The sequence below is a fragment of the Vipera ursinii genome (assembly GCF_947247035.1).
Source record: "Vipera ursinii genome assembly, chromosome: 1".
In the NCBI taxonomy this organism is placed as follows: Eukaryota; Metazoa; Chordata; class Lepidosauria; order Squamata; family Viperidae; genus Vipera; species Vipera ursinii.
The window spans coordinates 158507126-158531664 of record NC_139512.1 but is presented as its reverse complement, the minus strand read 5'-3'; the positions used below and the strand labels follow the sequence as shown (position 1 = coordinate 158531664).

General features: G+C 38.8%; 1 protein-coding gene across 3 annotated transcripts in view; it reads right to left on the bottom strand.

Annotated features, from left to right (window-relative positions):
• Positions 1-23169, bottom strand: part of MAP3K20 (mitogen-activated protein kinase kinase kinase 20) — an 80019-nt gene extending 56850 nt beyond the window's left edge. For 2 of the 3 annotated variants that reach the window (XM_083348093.1, XM_083348094.1), the window contains exons 1-2: positions 23096-23169; positions 22767-22956 (exon numbers count right to left, since the gene is read on the bottom strand). In XM_083348093.1, the coding sequence (XP_083204219.1) occupies positions 22767-22925 (159 nt within the window). In that variant the 5' untranslated portion in view covers positions 22926-22956; positions 23096-23169. Of the gene's footprint in view, positions 1-22766; positions 22957-23095 lie in introns of those variants that run through there. The other variant, XM_083348095.1, reaches the window with a different exon arrangement.
• Between the last annotated feature and the right edge of the window lie 1370 nt (positions 23170-24539).

The window sequence follows — 24539 nt, the reverse complement described above, 5'->3', positions numbered from 1 at the left end:
ATTAGAACTATCAGAGGCATAGGCTTTATTTTATCAATTAAGCATCAAAGGTGAGTTTGGCCCCAACCCTGCTAGTCTTCTGGAAGGCCCTCAAAACTTGATTTTCTCATCGTATCTGGAGATCCCATGGAAGTGAGGAGCCCATTAAATGACTGATATAAGTTTGATTGCATTCTTCTGTCTTTTGTAATTATGGTTGATGAAACAAAGGGAAAGAATGGATTCCTCATTCATCCCAGAACAGTTAAGACGATTAACTGAAAGGCCTGGAATTGTAGCCAAATGAAAAAATAAGGCTTATCACATTTTTGGGTTCCTAAGACTTCTCCGTTTTTCTTCCAATGGATGTTCTCACATGTCTTTTTAAAAAGGAAACAACAACAACAACAACAACCAGAAAGTTCATTCACAGAACACGCGGTCACTCTAACCTTTTCCTATTTCCCATAAATTATGAACAGATAAGTCTTTTGTTGTTGTTTAGCTGCGAAGTCGTGTCTGACCCATCGCAACCCTATGGACAACGTTCCTCCAGGCCTTCCTGTCCTCTACCATCTTCTGGAGTCCATTTAAGCTCACGCCTACTGCTTCAGTGACTCCATCCAGCCACCTCGTTCTCTGTCGTCCCCTTCTTCTCTTGCCCTCAACCTTTCCCAGCATTAGGCTCTTCTCCAGTGAGTCCTTCCTTCTCATTAGGTGGCCAAAGTATTTGAGTTTCAACTTCAGGATCGGGATAACTCTTTTACCCTTATGTTAATTGTTAATAAGAAACAAAATTAGAATGTGCAGAATGCCTTATACAAGGCTTGCAATGCACAAAGGAAAGTGTACTGGGACCTTTAAGAAGCAAACAGTAAAAGGCAAACTAACTTGAGTTGTATCATAACAATATTTTTACTCAGACAATATAACACAAAACAAAACAAAAACACAATTACATATAGTCCAGTTTTCAATCCAAGGTCAGTAAGGAAGAATCACCGTTGAATAACAGTTCAGGAGTAAACAACTCAAAGTCAAAAATCCTTACCAGTTAAAAGTCAAATATCAATACACACAGTAACAAGTCAGTCAGAGAAAAAAACACTAGAGAGAGCCAGAGTAAGTCTAACATCTGAAATTCATTTATGCTGAATAGAATTAGTCACACCCTTAGGCCATTTCTCTTCTTAAAGGTACACAACCATATTATATGTATTTCACCCAAACCAGGTTAGGACTTTAATTCGTAACATTAATCATAAATTTAACTTCCATCACTGGCCACAATCAAACAAGGACAGGACAGGCTATTTACATTTAACTACTTTGCTGCCTCATGTTCTGCTACAGCTTTCTGGTTCTCTAAAGACATAGAAACGTTTATCTTTTGTCACTCATTATCACTGTCAATAAAGCTAGAGGAATCTACAGCAGACGGAATGGCTTTAACCTGAAGTAAAGCCAGAGGACAGGAGGAAAAAAGGAAGAGTGATATGATTAAGGAGAGATTTACAGGAAATGGCTAATCCTAGAATACTTTGGAGAAAACTTTGTTAAATATTTATCTATGCCTGTACTGTGCCTGTAGCAAGTAACGAATTTTTGAGTAGTTTCCAAAAAAGAAAATTGAACGAGTCAGGAACTGAGTATATTGGAATGTCTAGTTTTTATTTATGTATTGATTTTTAAGAAATTTATTCATTGAGAAAAAACATTTGTCACTACTTCAAAATCTTACCTTGATGCAAATCCTTTTTTTTTCTATCAAACCCAGCAGGTTATGAATGTCACAAATCCATCCAAAGGCAAACAAACAAACAAACCCTAGTTTGTTCTAACCCCATTTCAAGAACATCCCAAGAAAAAAAAAATAATTTAAATCCCAAATCCATAGCTGAATAAAAGTTTCATTGGGACCAACCACCGAATAAAAGCTTCACTGGTTGGCCCAAATAAAGATAAGACCAGTTATGAATTTTTCTTAAAGATCAACGTGTTAACAATTTATTTTAAAAGTTTGCTCATCTGTTTGTTACAACATAGGTAGGGTGCATTTTTTTCAAGTTGAGATTAATTCTCAAGATCACATCTAGAAAATAAATTCCATTTGCTATTAGAGCAACTAATTCACACCATATTTAAGATATTTCCCAGCATGAGGTACTCTTTCATGAGACAAAATTACAGGGTTAGATGTGCTTAACTACTGTAGCATTCTGAGTTGCAGAACATCACTAAATGATTACTAATATTTATCGCCATTTCACGAGAGTTCATTAGTGTTATTATGGCAAGAATATTTACCATGTCTTATTATAGGACTAATAAAAGCCACATTAATGAAGTGCTCCATTACCAAAGTAATAACCCAAGCTCCCACAAGAGGAGCTGTGTAGGAACATTACTAAGACAAGCACAAATGCACTGTAGCAACCCAGAACATTAAAAAAAGGAAACAGATTGCCTATACAACGTCTTCCAACAAAATGGATACCCTCTCAACTTTATCAAAAAGTGGCTGCCCATTCAACACACTACAGCACAGCCAACACAAACTATGAAAATGATAATACTACCAGGCATCAGAAACCTCGCAGAAACAACCAACAGACTATTACAACCACATGATATCATTATAGTGTGCAAACCAACTAAAATCCTTCAAAACTTTCTAAGTAAACCAAAATACCTAAGAAGAAAAAACAGCAGTCATCTAAACATACAAGGACTGCAACAGCTACTATGTAGCATCATCAAGCAGAAACCTAGCAGAGCACATCCATGAATACAGTAAGGAGGCACAATGAAAGCACCTTAATCTTACAGCACACGGACAGACTTAAACATAGTTTAAACTGGGCAACTGTGAGCATCCTAGACCAAGCTAAATCCAAAAACACTAGAGAATTCCTGGAAATCTGGCACTCAGACACATCAGCCATCAATAGACATGTAGAGATAAACCACACTTACACACCATTCAAAAGAGACAATAAAAAAATTAAGAAGGAAACAAAAAACCACCCCAGAACACATCTTCTTCAAAGCCTATATACCCAGAGAAGCAGGGATTAACAGCAGACAAACAACGAAGGAGAAAACAATATCCTAATCAAAGAACTACGAAGGAAACACATAATCAAGCTGACAAACAGTCAAACAGAAAACAATACCCTTCAAGGATTAGCAAAGAGAAAACCACACTTCACTAATACTAACAGGGCAAGCTATTGTATACAGTATAAACAGGGAGAAAATCCCACACCCACCAGCACTGAAGATCTTACCTAATCGGGTAATGGAGCACCAGCAAGCAACCAAGCTCAGAGAGCACCAAGGACTCCTCAAGAATAGCAATATTGTTTAGAAATGACTGCAGGCAGATGAAGAAAAATCACCCAAGTGTTCTACAGTATTTTAAAATTCTACTGAAGTAAAATCCTGGGAAAGTTGTAACACAACAGTTGTTCTCCTGCAATGTTTTACAAAAAGTGCTTCTTCCTTTAGTTTTTTTTATTGCATAATACAATCAACCAGACATATGCTAACAAAGAAACATGTAATTCCTATACACTAATTGTTAGCTTAAGTCCAATACACACATCCTATCACTCAGCTGCCGCCACCACCCCAATTGTACGTATATAAAAAGATATTTCCTTCAAGTTATGCTTCAAAGTGACTTAATGGACAAATCCATGTTGTTTTCTGACAACAGTTAATGAAAAGGCTTGCTCATTCCTTCTTCCATGATGTTTTCATGTACCCAGACTAAACTACAGCCCTGGTATGTTCAGATGGTCTCCCACTCAAGTATCGAACAGGCCCATCCCATGTTTGTTCAGAGGCGGTCAACCAGATCAGCTATCTGCCGAAGCAGTCCATCATTAAAAGCTTAAAGAGCAATAAAGCCCCAGGTGAGGATTTTTTACCAGCAGAATTATTTAAGAAATTTCCCAACTGGTGGGGCCCTGTATTAGCAGGTCTTTTTACACACATAAATAACACCTGCCATATACCAGACGGGTGGAAGATGGCAATAGTTGTCCCTATATATAAAAAAGGGAATAAAAAGGATCCTAGTAATTATAGGCCCATTAGCCTGATTGACATTGTAGCAAAAATATATGCTAGGTACCTTTTGAACAGAATTGAAATCTGGGTAGAGGAAAACAACATCCTCACAGAAGAACAAGCAGGTTTTAGACAGAACAGATCTACTATCTGCCGAAGCCAAGTAATTTTGCAAAATGATTTTGCAGATATGGCCACGGAACTTATTGGGCAGTAATGTGAAAGTAATTTGTCAATGTTTAAGGGTTGGGGCGCGGTTTGGAATTTATTATAGTTTCAAAAAAATTACATAGACCACTAATACATTCTATTGGGGGGGAAGGGTGATTAAGTATATACATATTTTTCCGTATTGTACAGCCAGTGCACACACTGGGATCTTGCATGTGTATGAAATGTATTACCCAGAAGGATTACGAAAAGGGGATAAAGATGTTCAAAAATCACAGTTTGATTATGCAACTGATTCAGCTTACTACAGTTTTCACTTGATATGTGGAAAACAGACAGTGCAATGTTTTAGATCCATCCTACTCATCTTGGTCTGAGATTTATATTTTTGGTAGAGGTTTATAGATCCTGTGGTTATTAGCAATAGTTTCGGTCAAAATTCTCTCTATTAGTAAAATACTATGGACATCATTTGGGCTTCTTTCAGATTTTCTCCTCCATAAGGGCTACCTTACTGGTAAACCTTTTACCAATAACATGAACTATTGGTTCACATATAATTTATCTTAATTCTGTGAGTGTGGCTTCCTCTCATTCTTTGACACAATGCAATGTATTCATGACTTAAGGCCCTTAGTACGTGTGCAAAATATCTGTAGGCTTCATTAGCAAGGTACAAAACAATTCATTCCATTTTTATATCTGATATTTCTATTTCATTGAAATATTTATAGCAATATAACAATGGGAGATATAATTATTAAATACATATTTAATGTAATATATTAACAATCACCTTTGAATTAAAAGTATAAAAAAAATTGTGTAAAATATGGGAAAATGTAAATATGTCTTGAAGTATGTATCACAAAGTAACTCAAAAGTCTTTTTGTTGTTGTTGTTGCAAACCAGGTGCAAAAATTATTTTTGACAATCCATTCATAAAGGGTCAATCAATCATTCCTGACACTGATAAAATCTCACTAGCAAGGAATTTTAAGAAGCACGGGTAGCTTAAGTAGCGGGGGTTTATATTGTATAAAGTGCTCAAAATATTCTAAGGTAAATCAAGATCTGTTTATAGTTACGTGCTATGGTTTATGATCACAAGGCTTACTGGAGATAATACTATCAGATGTGTGAGATTTTATTAATGTAACCTTACAATAAAGTAGAATTAGTTCATCTGTTTGCATTCCCTGTCCGGTCTATCTCATATCATGCAAGTCTCAATTTACTTTTCCCCTTCGCTTTAAAGCAGTGGTGGGATTTAGCCAGTTCGCCCCAGTTTGGCAGAAGCGGTAGCTAATTTTTTTGTTGCCCAGGCCCAGAATGGACTTCCGGAAGCGGCATCCACACAGAGAACCGGTTGTTCACATATTTGAATCCCACTACTGCTTTACAGCCAAAAAAAAAAATAGGAAGGTTCTGTTTATACTCAGGTAAATGGAAAGAGGATTGCAGAATAAGTAAGATTCATACAGTCTCATTATCAGTATAGTTTTAAGAGGAAAAAATATTTTTACTGATCACTCTTCCAGAACCTTTAAATAAAGTAGCTGACAGTGTAATCAGCTACAGTGAAATTTGAAAAGAACATAGAATAAAAATGGAGCAAATAAATACATAAGGATAGAATGAATACATCAGTTTTAATCAGGATGATAGCTTTTGTTATTTTATGTTAGGGTGTGATTTTCAAAAATGTTCTGATCCTTTGGTGTTCTTTCCCAAAGTATTTTTCATGTACAGAAAAAAGAATGTCTATGAATAAAAAAGAGAACAAATAAATTAGTCGTATCTTTGTAAAAAGGCTCAAGAATTTCAGCATTTTCAAACAAATAAATTGCCATGTTCAAATCCTATAAATTTACAATGTATAATTATCACAAGTTGTTGCTTCTTTTTCACCCTGAAAAAAAATCATTTTTCTTCTTCTCTTAAGAGCAGTGGAAATAACAAATTTTATTTCACAGAATTGCCTATTATCAAATCAAGCCAAAAGGATGGAAACTTCACTGAAAAGCTGACAAAAAGCGCTTAAGGCCCTTTCTCCACAGCTCATTTCAAAGAGTTATTTGGAAATAAAGCAAAGTGCTGAAATGTTTAAAAGGGACAGAAATATATCATCTAAATCTGATTGTGGTCCAAATTTAACCAACTGTTAAGCCGAAGGTAGGTACACTTCTGCCTAACAAAATTGAATCAAACACTTTGCATCCAAGTCTCCACGTGAGCTTTTATGCAAACTTCTAAAGTGCAAGGAATCCTGGGGCGGAAAAGCTACTCTGAGAGCTTTCCCATAGTTCATATAATTAGGGAAACCACTTCCTTTGATTGTAAGTGTTCAAAACAGCTGAATTTCTTCTGTCAAAAGAACTGCGATTTGGGTCACCTCTTTTACTTCCTCTTTCAAGTTTTCCAGGCTAAGAGGTGGCTGTGGAGGACATTAGTGTGTGTGTGTGTGTGTGTGCGTGCGTGTGCGCGCACACACACACTCACATATACAGCAGTTTTTGTTTTAGGATTAAATTTGGGCTATTCAGAAGATTACTCGTTTGAGAGCTACCTTCCCTCCCCCCCCCCCCCCCCCCCCCGTCCTTTGGTTCCTTCCTTTACCCTCAAGGTCTCTTTTGCACCATGAATGAACATAGTTTAAAATGCCAGTTTAAGGGCAAAAGAAACCTAGTTTATGATTCATAAAGAATGGAATTGTATTTTTGCTTTGTACTTTTGGGGATGAATGTATAATTGGAAAGGGGAAGAAATGGCAATGCGTTGCCCTCTCTACCCTGATGTCAATCAGTTCTAAACACTGATTGAGCCGAAAAAGGGGGGGGGAAATCCAGATCTGTAAAAGATGATAAAGGATAATATTAGCCTTGCCTCCAGTAACTCTCTCTCTCTCTCTCTCTCTCTTTTTAAAGGGGGATTAATTAACTGGGGGGGGGGGGAAGTCACTGTGTTTAAAAATGAATGTTAAAGGTGTGATCAGGTGAAGTGGCTTTTATTCCAAAAGGCTTTCTCCCTCCAACCAGCCTCTCTTATTTGCAGAGCAGATCCTCTTTCCATAGCATCTCTCTTACAATTAAAAATAAAAATGATTGCACACACCATCCACGTAATGTGTAAAACAATTTAAGCTCTCAGGCATCTTTCCTCCTCCTTGGCTATCATCCAAGGTAAACTCACCATACTTCAGCCTTCCCCAGCCCATCACCTCTACCAAGGGACTGCAAACTCTTTCCAGGTTGTAGGGAATTATGGAGACACCTGGTGAAGCAAGTGACTATCCTGAAACTGACTTAAACTTTTTCTTGGATTCTGTCATTTTAGCACAAATACGGGAACAAACACTTTTGAGAACTGTTGCTGTATTTCCTTCATACATAAACCAAGGCAGTGCAAAATATAGCCCGGGGACTACTGGGCAATCCTATGATGTACATTTTTATTATATGCAAATTCCTTTTTGCCACCCCAAACAATATAAACTTTTTTCTTGAAATGATGTGTAGAATACCCAGGGTTAATCCTGAATCAGATGATCAAGCCAAAGAGTAATTGTACTAAAGAATACAGTTTGCCTACTTGTACTGTAAAATTCCTTGGATTTCTTGTTGTTGTTAGCTGCGAAGTCGTGTCCGACCCATCGCGACCCTATGGACAACGTTCCTCCAGGCCTTCCTGTCCTCTACCATCTACTGGAGTCCATTTAAGCTCACGCCTACTGCTTCAGTGACTCCATCCAGCCACCTCATTCTCTGTCGTCCCCTTCTTCTATTGCCCTCAATCTTTCCCAGCATTAGGCTCTTCTCCAGTGAGTCCTTCCTTCTCATTAGGTGGCCAAAGTATTTGAGTTTTAGCTTCAGGATCTGGCCTTCTAAAGAGCAGTCAGGGTTGATCTCCTCTAGGACTGACCGGTTTGATCGCCTTGCAGTCCAAGGGACTCGCAGGAGTCTTCTCCAGCACCATAGTTCAAAGGCCTCAATTCTTTGGCGCTCAGCCTTTCTTATGGTCCAGCTTTCACTGCCATACATTGCAACTGGGAAGACCATAGCCTTGACTATACGCACTTTTGTTGAAAGGGTGATGTCTCTGCTTTTTAGTGTGCTGTCTAGATTTGTCATGGCTTTCCTCCCCAGGAGCAAGCGTCTTTTAATTTCTTGGCTACAGTCCCCATCTGCAGTGATCTTGGAGCCCAGGAAAATAAAATCTGTCACTACCTCCATTTCTTCCCCATCTATTTGCCAGGAATTGAGAGGGCCGGATGCCATGATCTTGGTTTTCTTAATGTTAAGTTTCAACCCAACTTTTGCACTCTCCTTCTTCACTCGCAACAAGAGGCTCTTTAGTTCTTCTTCACTTTCTGCCATTAGAGTGGTATCATCTGCATATCTTAGGTTGTTGATATTTCTTCCAGCAATCTTAATTCCAACTTTTGATTCATCTAGCCCTGCCTTTCTCATGATGTGCTCTGCATATAAATTAAATAGGCAAGGCAACAGTATACAGCCTTGCCGGACTCCTTTCCCAATTTTGAACCAATCAGTGGTTCCATGTCCCGTTCTCACTGTTGCTTCTTGGCCCACATATAGGTTTCTCAAGAGACAAATAAGATGGTCTGGTACGCCCATCTCTTTAAGAACTTGCCACAGTTTGTTATGATCCACACAATCAAATGCTTTAGCATAGTCAATGAAGCAAAAGTAGATGTTTTTCTGGAACTCTCTAGCTTTCTCCATGATCCAGCGTATGTTGGCAATTTGATCTCTAGTTCCTCTGCCTCTTCGAAATCCTGCCTGCACTTCTGGTAGTTCTCAATCCACATACTGCTGGAGTCTAGCTTGTAGGATTTTAAGCATAACTTTACTAGCATGTGAAATGAGTGCAATGGTGCGATAGTTTGAACATTCTTTGGCACTGCCTTTCTTTGGAATTGGAATGTAAACTGATCTTTTCCAATCCTGTGGCCACTGTTGAGTTTTCCAAATTTGCTGGCAAATTGAGTGTAGCACTTTTACTACATCGTCTTTTAAGATTTTGAATAGCTCAGCTGGAATACTGTCACCTCCACTAGCTTTGTTGTTACTCAGTTTTTCTAAGGCCAACTTCACTTCATGTTCTAGGATGTCTGGCTCGAGGTCAGTGACCACCTCATCGTGATTATCAGGGACGTTAAGCTCATTCTTGTATAGTTCTTCTGTGTAATTTTGCCATCTCTTCTTAATCTCTTCTGCCTCTGTTAGGTCCCTGCCATTTTGGTCCTTTATCATGCCCATTTTTGCATGAAACGTTCCCTTCATCTCTCCAATTTTCTTGAAAAGATCTCTGGTCCTCCCTATTCTATTGTTTTCTTCTATTTCTTTGCACTGTTCATTTAAGAAGGCATTCTTATCTCTTCTAGCTATTCTCTGGAATTCTGCATTTAATTGGGCGTATCTTTCTTTTTCTCCCTTGCCTTTTGCTTCCCCCCTTTCCTCAGCTATTTGCAAAGCTTCCTCAGACAGCCATTTTGCTTTCTTGCATGTCTTTTTCTTTGGGATGGTTTTAGTTGCTACCTCTTGTACAATGTTGCAAACCTCTGTCCATAGTTCTTCAGGCACTCTGTCTATCAGATCTAATTCCTTAAATCTATTTGTCACCTCTACTGTATATTCAACAGGGATATGATTTAATTCATACCTGAGTGGCCTAGTGCTTTTCCCTACTTTCTTCAGTTTAAGCCTAAACTTTGCAACGAGAAGCTCATGGTCTGAGCCACAGTCAGCTCCTGGTCTTGTTTTTACTGACTGTATAGAGGTTCTCCATCTTTGGCTGCAGAGCATATAGTCAATCTGATTTCTGTGTTGATGTCCATGTGTGATGTCCATGTGTAGAGCCGTCTCTTGGGTTGTTGGAAAAGAGTGTTTGCTATGACCATTGTATTCTCTTGACAAAATTCTATCAGCCTGTGCCCTGCTTCATTTTGTACTCCAAGGCCAAACATGCCTTTTACTCCGGTTATCTTTTGGCTTCCTACTTTAGCATTCCAATCCCCCATGATGATAAGGACATCATTTTTTGGTGTTAGTTCTATAAGGTGCTGTAGGGCTTCATAGAATCGGTCAATTTCATCCTCTTCAGCACTGGTGGTTGGGGCATACACTTGGACTACTGTGATATTGAATGGTTTGCCTTGGATTCGAACTGAGATCATTCTGTCATTTTGAGGATTGTATCCCAGTGTTGCTTTTCCTACTCTTTTATTGACTATGAAGGCTACTCCATTTCTCCTGAGGGATTCTTGCCCACAGTAGTATACCTGATGGAATATTCACCCATTCCTGTCCATTTTAATTCGCTGATACCTAAGATGTCGATGTTCAGTCTTGTCATCTCTTGTTTGACCACGTCCAGCTTTCCTTGATTCATGGATCTTCCTACGGGAAAAGGGCGGTATATAAATTCAATAAACTTAAACATTCCAGGTTCCTATGGAGAAAAAATCTTTACAGCATCGGACTTTCCTTTCACCACCAGACACATCCACAGCTCAGCGTCCTTTCGGCTTTGGCCCAGTTGCTTCATTCTTTCTGGCGCTACTAGTACTAGCCCTCTGCTCTTCCCCAGTAGCATATTGGATGCCTTCCGACCTGAGGGGCTCATCTTCCAGCGTCATATCGTTTTGCCTTTTGGTACTGTCCATGGGGTTTTCATGGCAAAGATACTGGAGTGGGTTGCCATTTCCTTCTCCAGTGGATCACGTTTTGTTAGAACTCTCTGCTATGACCTTTCCGTCTTGGGTGGCCCTGCACGGCATAGCTCATAGCTTCATTGAAATACGCAAGCCCCTTCTCCATGACAAGGCAGTAATCCATGAAGGGGTTCATTGGATTACAAGGAACCAATTTTTGAACATATTTCAACCTTTCCTTTTGAATTTTATCATCCTAAATTTAAAACAACTAGAACATTGAACAACTATTTTTTTACCATCAGTTAAGCCTGGTACAGGCAATGTATTGCTATTAAGTTTCTCCCCTGTTCCTCCTTCTCATTGGGATGCATAGAAAGTAAGCAATACATGGGACAAGTTTGTAAGTAACCTTTCCTGACCTGCATTATGTCCAAAATCAGGTTTTTGTTCTTACCGTATTAATTAAATTTATCCCATAGTGAAGAATAAGAGATCTGCAAGGCCTAGAATGTGCAACTGTATAGATCCACAGAGAAGGAAGGAAAATGAAGGAAACTGCAATTTTCCTCATCAATATCTTTGGACACCAACCCCAAAGCCAGAAAAACCTTGCATAGGCAGGAATGTAAGGTCCTAGGATATAATCAACAAACAATTTCACCAGATCAGTTAGGTCACCTAGGCCAGGGGTAGGCAACCTTGGCTCTTTTATGACTCATGGACTTCAACTCCCAGAATTCCTGAGCCGGCTATGCTGACCTAGGCAGAGGCAGGCATTGATAAAGAGTCCTTTATTGCTCTGATTAAATGGCGCAACAAATGCCCCTACAACGGCTCGTAAGGCTCCACTCCACACTAGCCTGAAGGCAGCCATCCTCAGTGCCCCAAACAAAAGCCAGCAAACAACAAAGAAAGTCCGAAGAGAAGGTGGAAGCTCACAGGGAGAGGTCCAGAGTCTAGGTACAAAGGGCAAGGCAAGTCCACAGGGTTAGGCAAGTTTACAAGGCCAAAGGCAAATCCACAAGGCAAAGCAAGCCCATGAGGCAAAAGGCAGGCCACAAGGCAAAGGCAAGGCACGGGCAGGAGCAGGGGTCAAAGCCAAGGGGGCGTGTGAGCTGCTTACTCACAGCTGTTCTGGCGCTCCTGACTGATTTCATTAAGTGCGAACTTCACGGGTCATTAAGTAAGGACCTCATACGATTGGGACTTGCAACTTCCTGCCAGCTTCCCCATTGACTTTTCTTGCCAGAGCTGACGAGAAAAATCGCAAATTGCTAACAAATGATCACGGGGACATGGCAATGGCTGTAAGTGTGAAGGCTGGTTGTAACTACACTCATTCAGTGTCATTGTAAGTTTGAATAGTTTCTGAAAGAGTGGTTGTTAAATGAGGAACACCTGTACATAGTGTGAAGTTCTCATCATAATCTGATATACGAATACATATTTTTATAGCCTTCGCACATTATCTCACTCCGAAAGATGGGTGCAAATGTGGTTATAAAATGATGCAGCAGTTTGATAATATATAAGGTCATTAAAGATAAAAATTAATATAATGGCAGTATTGTAATGACAAAAATTGGATGTGTACGTTTAAATAATTTAGATTATTAGATTGTCAATCACATTAATAAAAAAGTAACAATTTAATGTCATATCTTATCTGATGTAGGAAATGCAGTTATTCATGTTTCGGTATTTTGTTCATACGCTGCTGAACTTAATTCAAGATGGTAGCAAAATCTGTACTATAATTCATATTCTGTTGCTGTACAGTACACTGCTTTGATTTTTTTTAATGAAAATGCATGTACTATATGAAAATAAATGGACTTTACTAATTCCTGAGGCAGTCTTATGCTTCTCATTTTCCTGTCCATTGCTCTTTCTTTGATGTTGAATATGCACTATTATGTTAACATACACATTCATCATAGTTATTTGGTAATATGTTTTGCTGAAACTAAAGTCTTGCTGCTCCAGCATCCATCTCAAGTTGAGTTCCACTACTCTCTTTAGAATAATTGTATCTGGAGTGTCTGAATTAATTAATCTAAATTTTTGAATTAATCTTGAATTAATCTAAATTCTTAAAGAAATGGATGATACAACATTTTCACTGTAAGAACAGCAAGTATGAAGGAATGGCAGAAATGAATCCACAGAAAGTAGAATAAACTGAAAAGTTGGCAGAGAATCTGCCTCTATCAGTGTAATTATCCTACCCAACTTTTATAACATTTCTTCAAAAACAATAGCATCATATTTACACTAATCTACACTAGTGTTAGATCATTCCTGCATTAGATCATTCCTTCTTTAATTTATTCTATATCATTCCTATTAAAACTTTCAAAAAAGAATAAAAACTAGGGCAAACTATTGTAGAGTAAGAGGGGGAAAAAGGAAAAGAAATAAGTCAAATAGAAAGCATAAAATGCAAAAAAAAGAAAAAAGTTAAAGAAAAATAAGATACAAAAAGATATGAAAAAATGGCTCCCAATATTCTTCACAGAAGTTATAAAAATTATATTTTCACCTGTTTGTCTAAAGCAGACATGTCAAACACAAGGCCCGGGGGCCGGATCCGGCCCGCAAAGTGGTTTCATGTGGCCCGCGAAACCATCCTGGAAACAGTGAGGGAACGGCCCCCACTGCCTTGGCCCTGGCCCAGAGACCCTCCGTCTGCCAGAGACCCTCAGATCTGCCCCACTCCTGCCCAGGCCCCCAAAGGCACCCTTGATGCGAACGATGTAGAGCTGGCCACGCCCACCCAGTAGGCCATACGCACTCTAGTCACGCCCACCCAGTAGGCCACGCCCACCCTGGCCACACCCACCCGGCCCCCTGAGGGCAACCGCAATGCTGATGCGGCCCTCAATGAAATTGAGTTTGACACCCCTGGTCTAAAGTGACATTATAATACTCTCCTTACTATAATCTATCCTAAGTAATCATCAAAGCTATGACACAAGTTCATTTTTTTCATCTTTACGCAAAATGTCCATAAGAATTTTCCAGTCACCAATCAATGTAAATATTGTTTTCCCCCCCTAACAATATGTGTTATTTTATCTGTCATTTTCACCAACCATTCCTTCATAGTGGCATCATCAAATTTTTCCATCTCTATACATATAATAATCTCACTTCAGTAATCATACATAGAACGGCATTATAGCGTTCCTACAGATTCGTGTTCCTATGAAGCACTTCCTGTGATTATATATTTGTACAAGAGTGGCCGGAGTGGTAGCCTTTTCTGTATCTGTTCACTGCCCAGTTAATGTAAACAGGTGCGCAATGTTTCCTTACAACTGTTTATGCTGCCCTCTTAAAAAGGTAACTTTCTTCAGACACATCTTACATGGCAGAAAGTGTAAGCACAGAGGGACTTTATGAGTGCGCAACTGCATTACGTTATTATTCCATTTAATTTTTCCCTACACATTTTGCTCAAGACCACAAATATTTTGTCTCGTTCCTAGCTCTTATTAGAAAAGAATAATCACTTTCTAAACATTTACAAAGACTGACCATTCGAATATCCTTTATTGCTCTAGCCTGGAATAATTTTGGGGGAGAAGCGGTTGTGGAGAAAACTTCAGCAACTTCAGCCATTTACTCACGTAGCTATATTTCTCAACCTCAAACGGTGTAAACAGATGTTTTGGGACTGCGTCAATTTATCTGGCAGCTTACTGTCTTTATGGAAAAGACAAAGTAAGCGGGGGAGGCGGGAAGGGAATTGGGTACATTTGACATAATTTCTCTTCTCCCCCAAAGGCCTATTAGGCTGCATGTCACTCAGACCCAGCAATCTTCTCTGGCTAACACAGATTGCTCCATTCATACTAATGGTTATAAGCACTTATTTCTTAGCCGCTTAAATCCTAAAATCCTCTGGAGTTTAGCCAAGCCTAAATGCTCTACGACCCACCAATAGCTCAGAAGTCTCTACTTGTACGAGGCATCACCAGAACCTCTGCTGTTGTGAAGTGTTCTCCAAGGATCAGGCTAAGCTGCAAACTCTTTTTTACCTTCTCTTTTAAAAAGAAAAATCTTACTAGCTATCCATTACAGGTAGTCCTCAACTTATGACCACAATGGAGCCCAAAATTTATATTGCTAAGTGAGAAATTTGTTAAGTGAGTTTTGCCCCCTTTTACAACTTTTCTTGCCACATTTGTTAAGTGAATCGCTTCAGTTGTTAAATTAGTAAACTGGTTGTTAAGTGAATCTGGCTTCCCCATTGACTTTGCTTGTCAGAATGTGGCAAAAGATGGTCACATGACCCCGGGACACTGCAACCGTCATAAATGTGAGTCGGTTTGTCAAGCATGTGAATGTTAATCACGTGACCATGGGGATGCTGCAACGGTCATAAGTCTGAAATTAGGTCCTAAGTCACTTTTTTCAGTGCTGTTGTAACTTTGAATGGTCACTAAGTGAACTGCTGTAAGTGGAGGACTACCTGTATTTCAAGACCTTATCTCTTTCTATAACCAGCATCCACCTTTGAAAGTATAGGATCTTTGTCTAATTTTTTATTGAGTCAAATTGTTCCAGCTTATACTTGCTTTTAAAATATATTCCTTTTGGACTGTAGGAACATAACTTGTATTATATGAATCAGAGGTATCCATAGATTTGGTTTCTGGATCTGAATGATTGTCAGCCCAACAAGGAAGTCAAGACTAAGAGACGTAAGTATAAACTTAAGTATATGCAACCTATTCAGGTTGCAAGCCTGAATTTGCCTCCCCCACCCCTCATGTTATCTTCTGGGAACTCTGGAGGGGCATGTCCAAGACATTTAGTCAAATTAATTTCTTGGGCCAGGCTGTCTTCTGACTGCTGTCTTCCTCCTCTCTTATTTCCTTCAGAGATAGTCCTCAACTTATGACTGGTCATTTAGCAACTGTTCAAAGTTACAAATTACCTGAGAAAGAGGACTTATGACCAAGATCTGAAGTTCCAATGGGCAAGAGCCCCCAGCCTGAAGTCTTATATCCAAACTTCAAGCACTGAACAACATGGCTGCATTTACAATGGTTTTGCAGAAAACTGGCACTTATTTCTAGTTTTCAGCAAAACCATGCTGATAAGAAACAATGGGTTCATACTTACAACTGCCACATTGGCTTACCAACTGCCGCAAAAAACATCATAAAATCGGGCTGGTCATCTAACTTACCTGTTTTACAAGCATTATGATTTGAATAGAATAGAGCTGGAAGGGACCTTGGAGATCTTCTAGTCCAGCCCCCCCGCTCGAGCAGGAGAACCTATACCATTTCAAACAAGTGACTGTCTAGTCCACAGGTCTGCAACCCGCAGCTCCGGAGCCGCATGCGGCTCTTTCAGCCGTCTCCTGCGGCTCCCAGTCTTCTGCTATGTGTAGTCCAAAAAAAAAAAAAGTGGGACTAAAAAAGTTCAACCAATCAATTCAAATATGCAGGGTAGGTGCATATCTCGCCTTGGCTCCACTCTTCAGTCAAACCCTGTTCTGCGCATGTGCGCATGTACGTGCATGTGCACACATTTTTTGCGGCTCTCAATTTTTCCTTTTGTGAGGGAACCGGTTCCGAGTGGCTCTTTCACTGTTTCAGGTTGCTGACCCCTGGTCTAGTCTCTTCTTAAAAATCTCCAGTGATGGAGTGCCCACGATTTCTGGAGGCAAGCGAAATGAAAATGGTTGTAACTTGAGAACTACCTGTACAGTAATGGACTTACTCAGCTCACAAGAATCGCAAACACATATTTCACTGAAATATGGGAAAACCTGAATAGGAGGGATTTAAACTAAATTCTTTAGAAATTCTTTGTGAACTACAAAAGAAAAGTGGAATATTGTGGTAATGGGGTTTAGTAAAACAAAAGAAAAATCAGTAAGGAAGAAACTTTAGCTCATAGGCTTCATTGCTTCATTATCTATATATAGTACCAGTGCCCAGAATATAGAAAATAAAGAAGATGAAAATGACTTTTCAATATAGAAAAGCAAATATTAAAAGGTATTATGGAGACTTGGTGGAATGACACCCCAAAATGGAATAAAGCAGATTTGTTCAAAACACACACACACACACACACACACACACACACAAACACAACCCAGAAGTAATAAAAGAAGGAAGTCTACGTTACTTGCGAATGAATTACCGTATTTTCTGGCGTATAAGACGACTTTTTAACCCATGAAAATCTTCTCAAAAGTCAGGGGTCGTCTTATACGCCGGGTGCTGAAATTTTAGGGACAGGGCTGGCTGGAAAACCTGGAGAGGATCTCCCATTTGGTCTGCGCAGGGAAAGCGGGACCAGTTGGAGAAGAAGCTGCAGTCTGTGATTTTTTACAGGCTGGGGTCTGGGCGTCTTTCCTTCTAAAGTTGAAGAGCAGCTGCAGTCTATCCCAACTTGAAAGGCAGGTGGGGAATACAGCAGCCAGAGCAGCTGCTTAGCTCTAAGGACACATTTGACTCAGGAACTGGGCGGGCTGGCTAGAAAACCTGGAGAGGGTCTCCCATTTGGTCTGCGCAGGCAAAGCTTTAGAGTGAATTAGGAAAAGTTTAATCCACCTGCACTGTTTTATGTTTACATGTTTGATGACAAACAGCCTTATGTTTATAAGTGACAGTTTTCCTACTAAGTACCTGCATGTCATAGGCATTTGAATTAAAATTGCCATATTAAAATCAAATCTGATGTTTTTTTAATTTTTATTTGGTGTGCGTTGGAAGAGGGGTAGTATTATACGGCGAGTATAGCCCAAACCCTATAATTTAACAGGAAATGTAGGAGGTCGTCTTATACGCCCAGTCGTCTTATACGCCAAAAAATACGGTAACTTCACTGTGCTAAAAATTGTGGATTAAATGAATGGAAGGATGCAGAAACACTGCTATTGTTGCTATTTACTTATTTCCACAAAACTATGGAGAAAATGCTTCCAAAAATAAACTTGTAAATCTTTGACCAAGACATGATATAGTATTGGTGGGGACTTCAATTATTCCAGCATTTGGTGGGAGGCAAACATTGGCAAGCATTGTGCCTCTAAAAAATTGTTCCGTTGCCTTTCCAGTAATTTCCTCCTTTGGTGAGTGGAAAAGGGTTTAAGAGAATGAGATACAGTATTCTTGACCTGACACAACCCAACAGAGAAGACATAATCAAGGAAGAAGAAATAGGAGGAGAACTTGGGAACCCAATGGCCTTCCAACTCTGTCCTTACAATTCTGCATTTTTACTCATACGTTTCATCCTGTATTCATTCAGCTATCATTAGTACTTGCCATCGCTCTTTCCATCTCTTAGTGTATGTAGTTGAAAGTTACCTCAGATATTTCTGACCATAAGATCCACTCTCCCTCTCCCACAAACGTACATGTCTACTGTGCTTCCACCAACAGCCCCATGACAAACCACAATTAATGCACCCACACGATTAGAAGCTTTTCCTCCACAGTGATGTAAGTCATTGTCTGCAGCAATGCCCATATGGATTCTATACAGGAAAAATAGACAAACTTTGCATAGACAGGACACAAGTCTGACATCAGTAATCAAGCGACAATGAAGTAATATCAAAGCAGTTGAACCCCCCAGAACACTTAAAAGTTACAGAAAAGTAACTTAAAAGTTACTGTTTAGAGAAAGCTGGACTTTAACAGCACCATCAAGCAAGCCATTGTTATATACAGTGAGTTTTTAACATATTAAACATATTCAAATTGTTAACTGACAGCGTAATTGTAATATGTGATACATATAGCATGTTTCTACATAACCAACCTCTCTTCCCTGATCTTTCCTCCACACCTTTTTCCTCTTATTTTTTTCTTGCCCTCATCAATCTAGTCACTCTGTGTATGTGATGAAGTTAGCTGCAACTCACAAAAGCTTATACATTTTAATTAATTATTTGGAAAAAGTACTGCCAGATTCCTTTTTTTTTTTTTGGCCACCATAGACCAAGACATCCCTCCTACAGTGGGATACCGAGGCTGTAATTTCTTGTTGTAAATCTACTGTATAAACAGGATAAGCTGCTAGTGTGGATCTCTTGACAATGTGCTATAAATTAAATTAAACATGCCAGATACACATAATTCTAACACTTCCATGAACCCAGACAATATATACAACCACCCTACTCTCAGATTACAAAACTGCTCAATTTACCTAAAAATATATATTTTTTCTATTAGCTCATGAAATTCCCATGACCCATATAAGTCTTATATTTGCTGGTAACAAACAACAACAAGCAGAACATTTTAATTAAATTTTTCCAAGAATGAAACAGGCTCCAAACTGACTGCTAAAAGTGTATTTATGGAAAGAAACTGCAGTGGCATCTCAATGATTTTAAAGTAAAAAATCACAACCAATCATAAACGAAATTGTTAACCTTCAGCTAATAATATTAAGGCTGAATTTCACAAGTAATTTGAGGATTTTTAGGTCTGCAAGGGGCATAGAGATTTGCAATCTGAATTAAATTAAAAAGGGAACGCTAAGAATTTCCTTGGGTTGGTCTTGACACCTAATGAGCATATTCGTGTACATTTCTTAGCAGCAACATAGCCACAGTTTGTTAGTACTTCTTATTTATTTATTTATTTTTCAGCTTCCCTATCTAACTTACAATCTTCAAATTTCCTGGTGGTCTTCTATTCAAATAGGACTCTGTTCAGCTTTGTTGAGATTAGGAAGAAGAAGCTAGGTGGAGCCCTTTAATTTATGAATTAGAGAGGAACACAGGTGACATGACTGAATTGCCTACTCTAAGCAATGAAAATTATAGTTCTGCTTCATTTAGAGATATTTTTAGAAACATGCTTCAAAGTGAAGAATAGCTGTCTTTGTGCTAGGCAGCATGACTCCTTCAATTGAGTGTGGGACCACCTTAAAGCAGATTTTGGAAGGAGAGGAGAAAGCAAAGTAAAAAGAAGCCACAATGTGCAAACAGATGTCTACTTGCATAACCGAATACAGCAGGGGTCCCCAACCCCAGGCCGCAACCTGTTTGAAACCAGGCTGCGGGAGAAGTAAGCGAGTGCGTGTGAAGCTCCACTCATGTGAGCGAAGGACACATGTGCTCATGCGCAAAGCTCCACTCCCACAAGTGCAACTGCCTGCCACTTGTGTGAGGGGAGCTTCGCAGGCCAGTGCAAGCTTGCGTCCGAAGCTCCATTCGCATGAGTGGAGGGCACGCACACGCACCTCTTGGACAAATGAAGCTGTGAGCGCACGTGTGCCTAACACTCATACACACCCACACTGCGCCGGGCTGGGCTGGGCTGGGTCACCAAGCTGGCAAGGTTGGAGACCGCTGCAATAGAGCACAAAAATTTTGGTTTAATTAATTTAGGAATATCAGGTGAGCGGTGTGGTGGCCAAGAGGTAAAGCTCTTGCCTCACAATCAGGAGGCTATGAGTTTGATCCTAGGTAGCGGCAGATATTTCTCTATCTAGGTGCAAAGAGAAAATATCTGCTACAAACTCTGCATAGGCGTCAGGGAGGGCATCCAGCCAGTAAACACTCAGCTCCCTCAACTCTCCCTCCAATGCAAGGGACTGCAGGGTCGTTAAAAAAAAAAATCTGAAATATCAGATAAGCTCCTTTAATTTTGGGGGGTGCATTTCTATTCCACTTAGGAAGCTCCACTGAACTCAAGTAAACCTACTTTGGAGTAGACCTCTACAGAAGCAATTTTTGACAGTAGACAATTACCTACCAATGCCACTTTAAATTTAACTGTACTGTTTTTGTTCTTAATGCTTGGAATTTGCATTTTTAATTGTTTAAGCTGACTTAAAATGCCATATAGATAGAAAGTCAGGAGATAAATTTATAATGAATAATAAAAACAAAATATCAAACAAAGTGGTCCTTTGATCCTGAGAAATACAAATAATCATAACTATTATTATGATTTTTATAACTATTTTATATTATAGTATAACAACTGTTTCATAAAAACTGAAGTAGTTTGCTGATATAAACTTTAAATGAATTTTCTTCAGCATAACAGTTCACATTTCAAATATTTGTTCAGTTCTCAGTTTCAAACATATCAATTTTTTTAATAACAAATAAATGATATTAAGAAGATGAGTCTTGTACTGGCTGCTACACATGTTGCAAAACAGATTTTAAGACTACTTAAAACTTGGTTGTGTTGTATTTTATCTGTTTTACTGTGTTTACTACTTTGTTGATTTTTAAAAAACAATTCTCCAAGACAATCAAGGGAATGTTGGTTTAATGAGAACATTTAGTAAGAACTCTTTAATCTGGTTTGCTGCAAGTAGTGCTCAATTTATGACCACAATCAAGCCCAAAATTTCTGTTGCTAAGCAACAGTTGTTAGCTGACTTTTGCCCCATTTTACAGCCTTTTTGCCACAGTTGTTAAGGGAATCATGTGATTGTTCCCCCATTCACTTTGCTTGTTGGAAGCTGGCTGGGAAGGTTACAAATGGTGAACACATGACCCTGGAACCGTGCAACTGTCATAAAAACTTGCCAGTTGCCAGGCATCTAAATTTTAATCACGTGACCGTGGGGATGCTGCAACAGTCATGAGTGTGAAAAACAGTCCTAAGTCACTTTTTCCAGTGCTGTTGTAACTTAGAACTAAACAAATGGTTTACTCTCTTTGAACTAATCAATTTGGTTTACTGTCTAGTAGTTAATCCATATAGAGTTAGGGCCTACTACTCTGGCTAATCATTGGAAATGTGAACTTAATACTGCCCATAACATGCAACTGTTTTCTGTCAAGACTATTACTATTACTCCTATTTCCCTGCAATGAAATAAATATAGAAAGACCAAGATGTTAAAAGTACTGTAACGTTTATATTCTTCCTACTAAAGCCACTTTCTTTATAGTGTGGAAGTATTAAATCTATATCAGGAATTAGCCCTACATATATTATTGCTAAGGAGAAACTTTGATACCCCTTTATGCACAGAGCCCCATCACCACCCTCATCCAACTCAAAAAATATTCATTACTACAATTTCCTTGGACAGGTGCTTCACGAGCGTGAACGGCACTGCCTTGCTTTAGAATGAAAGGACAGATTCTTATTGGAAATGCCTATTAGTATTACAACACATTTCCAAAAATACAAGTCTGACTGAAATACGATGTTGCACACCAAGCCTTCAATCTTAAAAAAGCATGTGATTCCCAGGAAAACCAACATGACAAGTAACTTTTTTTTTATTGAAAAGTTTTACAGTACATTTTATCTTTAACAATCCCCCCTCCCCCCACCCCTACCTAGCCCTCCCTGTCCCTCCCCCCCATTCCCCCCTCCCCCCCCCCCCGACTTCCCAGAGCTAAGTACAAGGTATAAAAACAAAGAACAATCATAAACATCCATATGCTAACAACAATAAACTATTAATTCTATCGCCCTCTAGCTCATATAAGATAACTACAAACAATATTAATACATGACAAGTAACTTTATATCCAAGTACAAAAATCCAATCCCGGAACAGCACTATTTTAGCAAAAGATAGAGCATCTTGTTTACATGGCACATTTGCTTAAAAAAATCAGGAAGTAAAAACAATTTGACTCATTAACATATTGTTTACAGTTTATTACAAGCTCACTATATTATTTGACGTTTAATTAATTTATTCTATCAAAAGTATTTGGCTGTCCAGTTGTAAAATGGTTTCCTGATTTTTGTTAATAGTAGAGTTTTCCAGTATTATGTGCTTTGACAATTGAAGGAAACAAACATCACAGAATTCAGAAACATGAAAAACAAAGAGCTGGGGCTATAACTTCCAGTTCAAAATGTAAATGTAATGCTCAGGGCCTTACCTCTTTTTCTATTTTAAGCAGCTTCTTCACAGCCACCTCCTTGTCCTGAGATACCCATCGGGCTCGATATACACTCCCAAAACTTCCGCCACCGCAGTTTTCAAAGAACTGCAGATCATCGAATTTAATTTGCACAAGTGAAGCGCCGAGAGACGACATCTCATAATGACAATATATACCACCAAAAAATCTGTTTAAGAAAAAGATGGCAAAAATAAATAAATAAATCAATTAGATTTCTGATATCACAAGTCACTGAATTCTTAACTTTCCTTTACACGAGAAGGCAAATAAGTTCTTATTGACACAAAAAGCTAAATGACACTCACTTTGCATACCTTCAGTCCAAAGTCCCGAAACTGTTTTTTGTAAAGGAACAACTAGAACGTAGAGCACATTTCCTCCTATGTTCAGATCCTAGAGAACTACTGGAAAAGGTTCTTACCGTATATGTGTGCCTGCACATATCGAAAGAGAGACCAGTTCCCTTACAGCGACATAGGCTGTCAAAAGGAAAGGATATTTGCAACCGTCAGCTTGCCTAGGAGTTTTGGAATCTAGGCTATGCCATGAATCTTTGTTGAATCACTTGAAGAAATATACACAACCTAAGTCCCTGAACAATCTGGCACAACACTCATCTTTTCCAGACCCAGAACCCTGTCTGCAAATCTTTGCTAAATAATAAATACTTGATTTGGAGTTTTAAGTGTATCTGGTCAAAATACATTTTTTCCCTTCATTCATGGCTTAATTGTACTTCCAGAAAAAAGGGAGCAATAATTTAGTGTACAGTCTCTCTCTCTCTCTCTCTCTCTCTCTCTCTCTCTCTCTCTCTCTCTCTCTCTCTCTCTCTCTCTCTCTCTCTCTCTCTTGTGTGTGTGTGTGTGTGTGTGTGTGTGTATACCCCTGAGTTTTGTTTTATACTTAAACTGGATCATATCGTCTTGTTCACCAATAGGTCTTAATTACTCATTAAAATCATAAATTACAAGATCAGCTCCCCCCCTTTTTTAAAATAATAATAATAATAATTCTGACATAGTTTGAGACTGGATCACTGAGTAAATGTGACCAATCCTTAAAATAAGATTTAAAAACCGATTCACAATCTGCATTACAATGATATAAATAATAAAGTACCTTAGATCATTTTCTAAATGTATTTCTGCACAGTTGTGCACAGAACTGAGTGCTGAATTTAAGCAGAAAATTCTCACCAGCCAGAATGAAGATGGTTAAAATAAATAATGCAAAGGTCATGCCTGGGTCAGTTCTAATAATACATCTGGGTTTTTAATTCTGGAGGACAAAGACCCATCGTAGAAACTATATGAGATGGTGATAGGTAATTCTAAATATGGAATTGGTAACCCGAAGACATGCACCTTTATTTATTTTTTTTATCCCATCTAGAACCTAGTGTTCTGCCAAGAATTTGTAAATTATCTGTAGCTTCTATGAAATGCATGGTATACTTGAGGGGTGCTTTTCATGGCTTTTTTATTAAGGTTTATTAATGATTGCTTTATGTTGCCTTGTAATTTTTATAAATGGTGCAATGCAAGTGGCATTTATCCATAAGCAAATACATAAATATTGTATCCCTCGCACTCCTACTGTCTTAATAGAGGCTATGATGCTTTGAAGCAATCCATAGTGGGCTGGATCTACAAATGTCTTGCTTAAGTAGAAAAGCACATTGATAAGATTGTTCTGGCAAATTCTTTTTAATTCTTTGTTGCCTGATCCCACCCAATTCACTTGCAAACA